This window comes from Phascolarctos cinereus, unplaced genomic scaffold (assembly GCF_003287225.1).
Source record: "Phascolarctos cinereus isolate Bilbo 61053 unplaced genomic scaffold, phaCin_HiC Scaffold_3;HRSCAF=262, whole genome shotgun sequence".
Classification (NCBI taxonomy): Eukaryota; Metazoa; Chordata; class Mammalia; order Diprotodontia; family Phascolarctidae; genus Phascolarctos; species Phascolarctos cinereus.
The window spans coordinates 122,899,911-122,914,307 of NW_027555736.1; the positions used below are offsets into that span (position 1 = coordinate 122,899,911).

Sequence of the window (14,397 nt, forward strand, 5' to 3'; positions counted from 1 at the left end):
TGGTGTTGTAATTGGTAGCAACAGGCTGGGCAAACGAGACATGATAATAGAGACACAGTCACATTCAGTCTTATGAATGCCTGGTTCTCTCTCCAGAACCCAGCGGTAATGTTTTTCTATCTATCTCCTATCTCAAAGTGTTCATAACTTCTGGGATCCTCACTCCCCAACTCATTTTTGCTTCTTCCACTAACCCTTCAGGGTATGATATTGTATATATACCCTGGCATTATAGAAAGCTTCAGAAAACAAAAATTCAAACCTCAAGCTCTTTGTTCATTCAGGACAAAGGGTGAAATAGATGATATTACTCTCATCATACTCATTTTATAGAAGTTTGTTGTTTCTGTTTTAAAGTTACATATTTATTTATAAGGCTTCATAAAACTTAATTATTACCCATAGGCTTTGGGCAACCTCTGCAACAAATATCATAATCCAATCAGCCAGTTACCAAAGATCCAAATTCAAATAGATTAGACAAAAAGGATGGAATAAAAAGAAAGAGAAAAAGTGTCATGTGGAGAAACAAATAAAGAATCAGCCTTGGAGTCAGAAAAAATCTGTGTTCAAATATTGCCTGTGACATATTCTGACATACTGTATGATCACAAGCAAGTCACTTAAACTCTCAGTGCCCCCAAGCAATTCTTTATGATTATACATTGGAGTTGAATTGCTGGAATCCACTGATGGGAAGAGGTCCTTCACTCAGCATTCCCTACACTGATGAAATCACAGGCCTGGACTCTTCCCCCCCCAAAAAAAATTCAGATAATGTTATACCACAAATGCCTAGTATTTGGTATTATGTACTGATGATTAACTTTGGCCCAGTCTAGTTAGGTTAAATTAAGATTACCTCCACTTCCAAGTGTATTTTTTTTTATTGAATTGCATAATTGAGTGGAGAGTTGGCATTGTATTCCGAACAACTGTCTCCCAAATAATTGGTAATGTCCTATTCTGCTTGGTATCTGTGACACTGATGTCACCAGCATTCCTCCCACCTATTAATTCCCACATACACATTCTATATCTGCAGTATATTTCCATCCCCCTTGACACCTGGCGCCCATTTCAATATTGTTATTGTTTTCAGTGTGTATTTTTGGGCTTGTTAAACAACGAGTCGGAAAGAATTCTGGAATTCTGGATTACAAGGCCAAACATGTAGGCATCTATATACAAGGATGCTGCTGTTTGAGACAATTTTAATTGTCTTGATGAATCTTTGCCCACAGCATAAAAGTGATATTCTCTGAAGCACTCCTTAGAGCTCTGCCTCATTGTTTTATGGGCAGAATGCTAGAGAGAGATGGAAAGAAAGCCCAGTTTATTCACTTCTGTGAGGAAAATAAATAATTTTTAAAAGAGCCACTTACTAGATTTCAGCAATACCGCAAGAACCTCCGTGGCAGCCCTGGGGGAAGGGGAAAAAAAGAAAGGGGGGAGTCAGTTTTCAGCAGTATTTTTCATTAGCCTGTAGATTCCATAACCATCTTGTTCATTGCTGTCACCTAACATTCCCATTACTAACCTGGTCGCACACATCCTATTGATCTCTCTACCGGACCATTAAAAAGGCATAAATGCAGAAATAGCACTAGGGCAAAGCATTCATCTTTTTAATATGTCCCAGGAGTACCTTCTGCTCCAGAACATATCCCTTTACCTCCTCGTCCCTTTCTCTATCCACCATCTCACTGGATGTCTCTTTTTCCTAGCTCCTCCCTGCCAGAGCTGATGCCTGTCTCTGAATCTGTGCTTGAAAAACACAAAGACCCCAAATGAGTCTTAGGGGAAGGAAGGAGAGAGAGATGGGGAAGTGTATGGAGATGGAGTGGGGAGCTCAAGCATACAGCAACAAAGTGCAACATTCTTACAATATTTATCATACCATGGACCAAATTGAAAATATTCACGCATTAAGTTTTTAAAAAAAGTTGATACTTGAGAGTAGAAAGCTGCTATTTTGTTATTTTTTTTCCCAAATTCATCACTGTCTTCCATGGAAAGATTACCAACTTACAGCAAAGATAGGTGTATGAGAATGAATATTTCTGTTGGCACAGGCCTATGGAGACATTCTTCTGCCAACTGAGATTTATTGTGTTTAGCCCAAGCAAAGCCAGTCCAGTTGGATGAAAATTTCAATGGCAACGAAAATATTAGTGCAAAAAGTTGGGAAGGTTATATTTCTATTTTGTTTGGCTTTAAATGTTGATATGTTTTTGCACTTCCATGCAACGCTAAAAACCTAGGTCTTAAACAGTGGACGTTTTCACTGCCCCTTTGAATCACCTATCCAAGGTTCTAAAATGAGTTGTCAGACAAACTGGTAACCAAACCTCAGGGATAATGATTCCCACATTCCCCTCTCTCCTCTGTTTTGTTGCTGATTCTCTAACCAACTAACCCTCTCCTAACCTCTGCTATGTGGATGACAACACCATACTATTCAAGATAAATTATCTAAACTATAGCCATAGAACTGCCTGTAATAAAACATTGTACATGGCTGTTACCAGGATTCAAGGAACTTCTGCAATATCCCAATGCAACTAGTCAGGGGCCTGAACGTGCTTAGGTCCCCAGTGGCAAAACCTATAGCTGGCCAAAGTGTTCTGACTTTGTTGTTAAGCAAAACAAAACTAGAAAGAAGAAATGAAGACCACCAAGTAGAAAGTAGAATAATTTAGTTGGCTCCTTTACTAATCTCTTCTCCCTTTCTTTTCTGCAAAATAAACACTATTTTTCCTCACTGCTTCTTTTCCTGATCCATGCAGTCCACCAATAATAGCAGCTAGAGAGAGATGAACAAGGTAACTGCCCCATGATGCACCTTTAAAGCAGAGCACAAGTCAGAGGAACTAGAATGCAAAGAATAGAGAACATTCGGGGCAGCTAGGTGGCACAGTGGATAGAGCACTGGCCCTGAAGTCAGGAGGACCTGAGTTCAAATCCGAACTCAGACCAAATACTTAACACTTACTAGCTGTGTGACCCTGGGCAAGTCACTTAACCCCCAATTGCCTAAAAGCAAAAAATAAAAATAAAAAACAAAGAATAGAGAACATTCATGTGACTTGGAATTTTAAAAAGAAAATTGGGTTTGAATGCCAACTCTAATATTTTCAAGGTATGTAATCAGAGACAAGACATTTAAACTTTGGTTAAATTGAAAATATTAGTTTTCAATCTGTAAAATGTGGTAAATAATGAATACCTATAGTATTTACCTCCTAGGAATGTTGTGAGATGACATACATAAAAGTACTTGATAAGCCTTAAAATATTATAAATCCTCTCAGATATCAAATGGGGATATTAACAGCACCTACCTCTCAGGATTGTTGTGAGGATAAAATGGAAAAATATCTGTAAGGCACTTAGCACAGTACCTGGCACATAGTAAGTGCCATATAAATGCTTATTCCCTTCCCTTTGCCTCCTATTGTCACCATTATTTTGAAAATTAGACATTCTATTCTGTCTACTGACTTTTAGTATTACAAACCAGTCCAGAGGCAGCTCTTGCTCTCCTCCTTCTCTATTCCTACATACTTTCCCTCACCCACCCACTCACACAATGCAAGAAAATAAGCACTTATATAATTGTCTAATAGATTGGCTTATGTTCCTGAAACTGTGTTATCCCAAGTATGGTGTGTAGACAAATGGGGAGAGGACAAGTCAAGTCTTGCCATTTTGTCTCTGGCCTTCCCTTACCGCTAGATCTTGGAATGATCAGACTCTGACCTTACCAACCCTTAAAAGGAAATGTAAATAATTTTACTGACGTGACGTGAGTAAAACGATGTAAGCAAAAAAGTATTCACATTGATCACAACAAAAAGTTATCTGCCACACTTGGCATAAATGCAGTAAAACACTAGACCCACAATCACAGAGGCAGTATAGAGAATACAAGTGTATATACTCTATTTGGTATGTTAATTCATTCCTTCTGAATCTCCTTCTGACCTCTTCTGTGCATTGTCTTTAAATGCTTCATTGACCCTGTTTTATTTTTTTCCCTTTTTGGCATCACTACTATCAATATTCTCCACGAAAGAAAGAAAGAAAGAAAGAAAGAAAGAAAGAAAGAAAGAAAGGAAGGAAGGAAGGAAGGAAGGAAGGAAGGAAGGAAGGAAGGAAGGAAGAAGAAAGAAAGAAAGAAAGAAAGAAAGAAAGAAAGAAAGAAAGAAAGAAAGAAAGAAAAAGAGAAGGAAAGGAAGATGAGAGTGAGGGAGGGAGGAAGGGAGAGGGGGAGAGAGGACAAAAATAGAGAGATACAGAGAGAAAGTCCTAACTCCTTTTTTCTTTCAATTATTTCTAATTTATCCTGCATATAGTTTATTTGTTCCTATTTGTTTGCTTATTCTGTGAGCTCCTTCAGGGCAGGGATTTTTGTTTGTTTTTAACCTCCTTTTGTATCCCCAACGGTCAACACAATGTCTGGTACAGTATGAACTTAATAAATGTTTATTAACTGACAAATAAATACTTTTCACAAATATGAATAAATATATAAGGGGCACTCTTCTTAATAGGAGTTAGGAAAAGCTTCCTTTTGAAGATGGGATTTTAGTTGGGACTTAAAGGAAGGCAAGGAAGCCAGTGAGATGAAGAGAAAAACATTCTAGGTTGGAAAAGAAAATGCCCAGAACCAAGAGATGCAGTGTCTCTAATCTTTTTTTTTTGCTTTCATTTTTTGTTAATCTTATCTTTGATTCTCATTACTTCTGTTTTTTGTGTGTGTGCTTTTTTTTTTATTTGCTGTTCTTGTTTTTTCTTTAAGTAGTATGTCCAATTCAGTTATCTAATCTTTGTTTCTTTTGTAGATGTAAGTGGTTACACTGTTTCCCTCAAAGGACCTTTATGGCTACATCCCAAGAAGTTTTTCTGTGTTGTCTCAATGTTGTTAATTTATTTGATGAAATTATCTTTTATTCCTATGTATTCTTGGATCCACCAGTTCTTTAAGACTGAACTATTTAGTTTCTATCTTAATTTGAATCTTTTCTTCAAAGATCCTTTACTGATTTTTATTGCATTATAATATAACAACTTTTTATTGCATTGTAGTCACTAAAGGATGTGCTTAATTTTTCTGCTTTTCTGAATTTGCTTGTGAGATTTTTATGACCCAGCAGAGTCAGTTTTTGTACATCTGACATGAACTACTCAAACATATATATATACACACACACACATACACACACACACACACACACACACACACATATATATATATATATATATATATATTGCTTTCTCTTCCCATTCAGTAATCACCAGAGTTATCATATCTAAACTTTCTAGAGTTCTATTCAGATCCTTAACTCCTTTCTTGTTTACTTTGTATTCTTGTTCTAATGTTTCTTATTGTTTCATGGAGTCACAGAATTCTGTTTGTTGTATTATTTTCATCAAGTCTATTACTGAGGTAAGAGTTTCTTATTTCTGTTCTAATCTATTTGCTTTTCTTCCAATTCTTTTCTCCAGTATATTTATTTTATTTGTAATTCCATTTTTTTTATCTCTTGTTTCATTTTTAACTCTTGTCCTTGTAGCTAAACCATTTTTTTCCTCTGAAACTTGCTTGTTATTGTGGAATAAGTCTTGATTCATATTTCTTTGTAGTGTTCGGTGTCTTCTTCTGCTTACTCATATCTCCAAACTCAATTTCTAATTCGAGTTTTTGTGCAGAGTCAGGTTCTACCCCCTTCAATACCATGGGATGGGATATTCAGGCCCTGATTTTTTTTTTATTTCTGGGGTTCATGCCACAGACTTCCATCTCCTATTACATGTCTGCACTCAGAACATTAGCAGGCTTAGGTGTTCTTGGTCATAGTTGTAAAGTCAGCTCCCTTATCAGCATATAGTCAAAGACTTTTGTTCCCCCTACCAGGGGACCTTCCTACTTCAGTCAGTGCTGTGGACTATTGTTACCCCTACAGTCTCTCTGTTGCAAATATTGCTGTAAGCTCCTGCCTTGTTCACTTGTGCCTATGCTAAATTTCCTTCCCAAGATGTTTCTCCCAGTGCTTTTGGCTTTAGGTTATCTTTTTGTGCTGTCCTGGGCTACATGAAGAAGCATATTGATCTTTGCATTCCTTGACCAATATTTGGTTTGTTGTCCTTTTTATATCATTGCTTAAATAAATATGGGAGAACTGGTCTCCTCTAAGACTTTTCACATTGCTATATTAACCATAAATATTATCGATGCTCTTTCCATTGAACTTCTATTTCTATTTGCGCATAGCCAAAATAATACCCACTTCCATGAGATTACCCTAGTTAATGGGGTTGACAGAGTCAATGACCACCTATGACAATATTAATAATAAAGTTACCAAATTCCCACCAGCTGAAAGGGGCAGGTTTGTTTTGACCTGCAAAAATTGTATTTGAAGAAAAGTATGCCAGCCATCACATGCAAAATTAGTTGGTGCTTGAGAAAGACTCAAAGCAGAGCCAATAGGCATCACATATGAGAGGATGTGATGAGAAATATTTTTCAATATTGCCTTTAATAAATGCATATTTTTAATCCCAGAAAATTCTGTCCTCTGAGGCACACATAGGGAGTTGTTCTGTGATAAGTCATGTTACATTCAAAGACTCCAATAGAGAATAACAGAGAGAACTGAACAATTTTAAAAAGTTTCTTATTCCATCCAGGCTCTAAGTAGAATCATGAGATACCTGAGTGTATGTTGTTCACATAATTCAGAGCTGTTCAAGCCCTAGACATAGATAGAGAAAGGGGGAGAAAAGGAGAGACAGATAGACTGACAAAGAAGTAGGGGCCTGGCCTTGAGATAATCTATCTGTCTTAGACCAATACGGGGCTACAGGCCGTATCATATATTTGTCTTGGATTTCTCACAGCCTTGTAATACTACTGAGCACATCATCAATCGAACAAACATTTATTAAACATTTACGGTGTGCTGGTCCCCAGACTAGGTACTGGGGATACAAATACAAAAATGATACAGTGTCTGCCCTCAAAGAATTTAAAAACCATTGTTGATTTTCTATAGGATTAATAATCAACAAAATGAATAAGAACACAAGACTCAGACACACAGTCTAGGAAGACAAATGCAGGAATACCATTTCAGCAGATGCATGGAAGAGGCTGAGTTTGAGGGCATGCAGGGACTTTTTAGCTAGCAATATCACAGTCATGATTGGTACTACAGTACCAACAGCCTGGTATAATCAATGCCTAATTACCACCTAAAGGTAATCCTCTACTTGGGGAAAAGAGACAACACTGGGAAAAACTGAAAATTAGGCCAAGTTTCCTTCAGGGTTCCCTATCTTCCTCAGCTCCACTAACCTTCCTTCTGAGTTCCACAGACCAGACATTTTCCCAATCTTTCCTTCCTCTCCATTACTGAAACCCGGTGTATGATCCTTCATTCCTTCTTTGATAAACCATTTCAGTTTTGACAATCCTTGGGAAATCTACACTTATATCAGGGAACAAAATCTTAAATTAATACTAGAATTTCTGGCAACTTGTAGCAGGCAACTCATAGGAAAGAATTTGGGGGTTGGGAGGAATCAAGAATGACCCTTTCTAATAGTCCTAAAATAATTAACTCTTAGCATTTGAAAGCCAGAAGAAAACTGAGAAAAACTCTAATCCAACTCCTTAATTTTAAGAGATGAGGAAACTGAAGCTCAAAAAGATTGCCCAAGCTAGCTAGTGATAGAGCATGAGTGCTCTTCTGACTTCCACTTCAGGGTTCTACCCTCCAGAAAAAAAGAGACTCTTCTTAACTGAATCCCAGAACTTTCTTAGAAGCCTCACTCTTCTGATTTGAGCTGAGAAGTGGATATGATCCATGATTCCATTCCCTATTTCCACTAGAAACTGAAGGCGGTAAACTAACATACCCTTCTCTTTCTCCCTCATCAAAAGTTTCCTTCCTTTTATCACCTTTTTTTCTTGATTTTCCTAAGTGACTGACTTGCTAATCTCCGATAATACCTGCTAATGACTTCAAGCCTTATGCTTCCCAAGGGAATTTGCATTTTAAAAGAACACTTATTTATTCAGTAAAAATGTATCAAGCACCTATTAGGTACAAAACTCAGGTCTTAAAAATGTAGTCCATGCAATGATACACAACAAGATCCTTGCCTTCATCCACGTCTAATAATAAAATTATTATTATAGCTAATATTTATTATGCTTTAAGATTTATAAACACTTTATCACATAATTCGATCCACACAGTAACCCTGCAAGGAACTGTTGTTTTGGTGCCATGGAAAGGACGCTAGATACCTAATAAAGGGAAGTAAGTTCAAATTCAGACTTTGCCACTTATTATCTGTGTGGCCTTGAGGAAGTCACTTAACTTTCCTGAACCTCAGTTTCCTCATCTGTACAATAAGAGGGTAGAACTAGATGGCCCAGTTCTAAATCTATGATTGGACCCATGCAAGATCTGAATTACCCCCATTTTATGATATGCATACATAATCTATGACACCACCAAAAAACCGTTGTCTCTTATGACTAATAATCAATAGAGAAACATTTTTTTGAGGCAATAAGGGTTAAGTGACTTGCCCAAGGTCACACAGCTAGTAAGTGTCTGAGGCCAAATTTGAATTCAGGTCCTCCTGACTCCAGGGCTGGTGCTTTATCCACTGTGCCACCTAAATGTTCTTGAGAAACATTTATTAAGCCCCTACTACGTGCTAAGACCTGGGGATACAAATACAAAAAGAAAAACAATTGATGCCTTCATGTAGCTTGCAATCTAATACGGGACAAAAGAAAGTTGTAAAGGTGGGATGGAGGTAAGGAAAGGGGGAGGAGGAGAAGGTACCAGGGCAAGTGAGTCAGAGAAGTCCCAAAGCAATGCAGCCAAGAGAGAAATGAGTACAGCCAGTGTAAGCCAAAGAAGTTTAGAGGAGGGAGAGACCCTTCTGGGAGTAATCAGGAAAGATTTTGCGGAAATCAGAACATCTAAGTGAGTGTTGAAGAATGTTGGAGTAGAGATTAAAGTGATAAGGAGAAAGGGTGAGGTATTTCAGACAAAAAGGCCAAGGTATTTTGGGGAAAATGAGTATAGGTTTACCCTGTTTAAATTTGTTAACTGGTTCCATGAAAACTACTTCAGTCCAAAAAATATTATAAAAGATAGTGCCAAAAAGCATCATTTTATGTGCCCTCAATAAGCTCCCTGGTACTGATAAGCAGACTAAGGCTCTGGGCAGTTAGGCCCCTTAGGGCTTACATGTTAGCTCAGATTGTTGTCAGTCATATGCTCCAAAGCTAAGGCAATTATCTTGATACCATTACAGGTAGGTTTTGTGACAATATAATAAGAGTTTGGTTATAAGGTATTAATGATGTCGCTGCAAAATGATTATCAGGATTATGAAAGGATTACAATAATTATTAGGATTATGGGAGCTGGCTAGAGTTTGGATGAAGCAAAAGGAGTCCTGTAGGAGGCAAGGCAGGTACAATGTCTTAGAGAGTGGTCTTGCTAGGCTAAGAAATTTGGACTTTATTTAGTAGACAATATGGAACTAGTACAGGCTTCTGTGAGATAATCAAAGTGGTAAAAAATTTTGGAAGATTAATCTGGTGGTGAGTGTGTAAGTTATATTAGGGTAGAAAGGTAAAGCAAAAGATTTTTGTAATACTGTGAGGTCTGAGTCAGCACTAGGAGTGGGAATAGAAAGAAAAATGGACATTACAGACAATATCAAGGATGAATTCACATTGAATTATTTCTTGAATGACTATGCATACATGGATCCTGTTTTTCTTTTGGGGGGTTTTGGAATGGAAGGGAGATAAAATAAATGCTTGTCAACTGAAAAAATAAGTAAATTTTCTTTAAGTTACTCATGAACCTGGATGACTGGCATAACAATGACTCCATTAACAAAAAATAGAGGAGTCAAGAAGAGAAATTGGTTTGTAGTAGAAAATCAAACCTTAGATACATTGCATTTGAAATAGTGGTAGCACATGCAAATGGAAATTTTGAAATGGAGCTCAAGAAGTCAGGGCTAGAGATACAGAATCTTAAATCTATATTTCTCATCCTGTCTTCAGTACCTTAGAGGTGAAAGTTAAAGCCAAGAGAGTGAATAAAAGGTCAAGGGGAAAATGGCTTCATAGAAGCTGTATCATCTTAGATGGACCTTGAAGAAAGCTAAAGTAAAGATGGGATGGCAAGGAGAGGTAGGAAGAGGGGAAGAGAGGGGCACCCTTCTGGACAAAGACAAAGAATAGCATGGGGAAAAAAGGATGTGGAAAAAAAAAACCATTGTTCAGAGGCCTAAGCAAATAACCTTGGAGAATACCAATTTTAGGAGAAGAAAAAGATACATTTTTTTTTCTAGCAAAGACAAAGGAGAAGCAGTTAAAAAGACAACAGGATTGTGCAGAGTCCTGGAGGGCAAAGTAGGAAAGAGTTTCTAGATTCAAGGTCAATGACACCTTTCAAGAGCACAGTTTTAAAACAGACATGAAAACAACAACAGGAAAAAAAAATAGCTACATTTATGTTTCTTTATATGTTGTTGACTAAATAAATAATATCATTTCGTGAACTGTGCCAATTAGTCTAAGCACTGGAAAGTATTCTTAATTTTCACCAAAAAGCCATTTACTTTATTTCTACTCTGTAGCTAAAAATAAAGTCTAAAATTTCCTGCTGCTTCTCTCCATTGCTTTTGGCCTGTTATCTCTGCCCACCCCCCACTGTAAAGTGTTGAAAAAGAATCTAACAGATACCTAGCAACGATTTTACTATTTCATTGATTAAGAAATGATAAAGTTATTTTCAATTCAGGAAACAATCTCCTACGTATAACAGGAGTTCTAAGGCCCTCCCAATGAGTGCCTTTTAGGGTGCTAGACTGCCATCTTCTGGAAATGAACATACTGTGTTTACTAATCACCTATCTCTTGGATTCTGACCCTTAATGGGTCAGATTATGGGCAAACTGTTCAAGTTGACCCGATTTGACTGAAGTCATCAAATCATCAGCTTTAAGCTCTGAATTTCCTGAGGAGGCCCAGTTTTTTTTCAGTGTAATGGTACAGAATACTCTTCAATTCATGGACTTTCAAGTGTTGTATCTATCAGTCAATCAATTAACAAAATATTTATTAACAGTGTGCATTTAGGGTTAAGGATACCATGCTAAATGCTGGGGCATGGGGGTCAGGCAGGGAGACAAGGAAAAAAGCAAAACTATTTCTGTCCTCAAAGAGTGCATATTCTACTAGTGAAAATAACACAAACCCACACAATTATATAGAAAACATGCATTAAGAAAGCACTAGTTAATTGTGGAACAAAGCACTAGCAGTTGGTAGCTCAGAAAATAAATGAACTACAATGCCCCTGTTTCTACCTTTCCTTGAGTTACATGCAAACTTGTTGCCTACATTGGCAATTTTTACAGGATGACTTTTCTAGTGTTTTCCTCCATCCCCATCCCTTTTCCCAGAAAGCAAGATGGACGAATTTCCATGCCTACAGGTAGGCAAATTACTACCAGGGCATTAAGTAAAGGCACAGTCTCCCTCTGACACAGGTTCCCCACCCCTGATCTAGTCATAGGTTTAAACATTACCTGCCTAGGAAACCAGACAGACTACTGTGTGCTTCTTTGAACTCAGTGTCCTCTGCAAAGGACACGATTTCAAAGAAAAGTGCATTTGTGGAGGTAAGATTGTATGGGGGAGTTCATGTTCAGAGAATTATTGGTTAACGAACATTAGGCAATTCCATTTTCACTAAATGGAATACTATTTGCCATTAAAGGAAAGAGTTCAAAATTGAATAGCTGATGTCAGAACTACCAGCTTTGTCACTGCCTTCCTGTGTGACCTTGAGCAATTCCTTGCATATGAGGACCCACCAACCCAGTAGAATAAGAAAATTGGATTTAGCTTTTTCAGAAAGACAACTATTGACAATGGTTATGGAAGCTTTCAAGAAATCATTTTTTTTAAATTGATCAGTACAATACACTAAAAAAGGAAGAATCAAAAACAATTCAACTCAATAGTCCAGGGTTCAGTAAACTTTAAAACATCAATATCTTGAAAAGAACTCTCTGTTTGACAGAAACTTATGGGAAATTGGAAAGCAGTTTGGCAAAAAAAAAATAGGTTTAGATCAATATCTTATACCATATGCTACAATAATCTCAAATGGATATGTTACTTGAAAATTTAAGATCTCTATTGAGAGTCTCATATCTAAATCTGTAGGGAACTAAGATAATTGTTTAATGCCAGAGGCCATTCCTAAATCAATAAGTTATGGTAGGATATGAACAAAGAATTCTCAACAGAATTGCAGATTATTAACAATAATTTAATATTTATTCTGAATTACTAATAAAAAAATAAATTTAAAAAACACTGAGATTTTGGGGAAGAATCGATGTTGCAGGGGCTGTAGAAAGACAAAATATATTAATATACTGCTGGTGAAGCTATAAATTGCTTAAAAGGTTTAGTAAAGCAGATTGCAATTATGCTAAGAAAATGAATATAATGTCTATGCTCTTTGAACTAGAAATTCCACTACTACAAATATATCCCCAAGGAACAGAAAGATATAAAGAAAGGCCTGAGGCACACTAAATTATTTACAGCAATACTATTTTAGAAACAAAATAGATTTCATCTACTTGGAAATGGCTAAACAAATTACAGTAAATGAATGAAATCAAATATTACTTAGCAGTAAAAATTATGAATATAAAGAATGCAGAGAAGCATAAGAAGACTTACATAAACTGATGTGAAGTGAAGTAAGCATAATCAGGATAAAATACACAATATAAAAATATAAGTGAAAAGAACAAAAATAGAAACTGAATGTTGTGTGATAATAATGACTGAGCCTGGCCCCAAAGAAGAAATTTTAAAATGTACCGCCTTTCCCTTTTTGTAGAGGTAAAGGATTACAGTTGTAGAACATTGCATCTACTGTATGTGTTGGCTAGTTTCATTAACTATTTTTGGTTTATCCATTTTTAAAAATTCTTTTGTACAGAGGATGTCTACCTGGGTAAGGGTAGAAGGATATATTTGCAAATGAATACAATATATAAACAAAAGATGGCAATAAAAATCTAAAAATGTAAAGTGGATATGAGAAGACAATAATATTACTTATGTCAGAGTAGAGATTTTCACTCCACCTTGATTAATGTGCACTAAATCAATCAACAGAGTAAACTAGGTATTAGGGAATTTTCCTATAACCTCATCACAATGTGTAAACCAGAAATTGATCAATATGATAAGACCATAACACTTTGAACTATTGGATGAAAGGCAAATGATACAACCTGAAAAAAAAATCCTTTGATATTCCCCCCCCAAAAAAAAGGTGGTTGCTCTATCTCCCACCTGCCCATGGGGCTGTGAAAGCATATAGTTGCTTCTGTCTATCAGGTTTGTTATTTCTTGATCATTGGCAACCAATAGTACAGAGACGGAATTAACCAGGTTACAACCTTGTAAACCTAGGGAGATCAAAAAACATGATAGTCCTATTGGTGCTGGTTTCAGTGTCTACTGAAGTGATAAGCTGACAGCAGTGTCTGTATAGGGAACTGAGAGATAAACCAAGGACAAATACAGTGCAGCATCATCCCATTAACCTCCCAATATCCCCATTTTGTCTTATCAGGGCTTTATACATTTTATTCATACAGAGTTACTGTACCCCCTCTATTTTTACAGATAGTATATATAATTACATACACACACATATACATTATATATATATATATATTGGTTTTTAAAAACTATTCAAAATCATGGAAAGGGTGAGGAAAATGGGGAATCTTGGAAATTTCTAATACCATTGTTTATCTGAAGGCATAAAAAGGAGAGACCTCTGCTTGAGATTATATCTATTTAACAGACTATAATGGGTACTAATAGTATGCTGTAGCCTGTGATTTAATCAGTTAAATGTGAGATTCCTACCAAAAAGCAGTAATCTGTTACCTAAATGATACTCAAATCATCCAAAGTGTCAAACTAATCTTTATTTTAAATGTAGGTCACATTCCCAGATCTATACCCAAATACTGGATTAAGAAATCTATATTTTATTATTCAGCCTACACTGTATTTGGAATGCATTACTCCCATGGGTTTCATGGACTGTGTAAGGCAGAACCACTACCAAAAGGGGAAGTTTATCATTCATCTGTATAAGTAGACACAGACAGAGAGAACTGCAGTGTTACTATGCCTCAGAACCTGGAGCCTGGCCTAGGATCATTCCCCTGTCACCCTCACCAGCTTCATGGAGAAAAGAAGCTCTGAAAATGCCCAGTGAAAGTCTGGAAAAG

The 14,397-nt window shown here is 36.7% G+C and overlaps 1 protein-coding gene across 1 annotated transcript in view; it reads right to left on the reverse strand.

Annotated features, from left to right (window-relative positions):
- Positions 1–14,397, reverse strand: part of AGBL1 (AGBL carboxypeptidase 1) — a 910,143-nt gene that overhangs the window by 848,966 nt on the left and 46,780 nt on the right. The window contains exon 4 of the mRNA XM_020963428.2: positions 1,386–1,423. Within this exon, the coding sequence (XP_020819087.2) occupies positions 1,386–1,423 (38 nt within the window). The remainder of the gene's footprint in view (positions 1–1,385; positions 1,424–14,397) is intronic.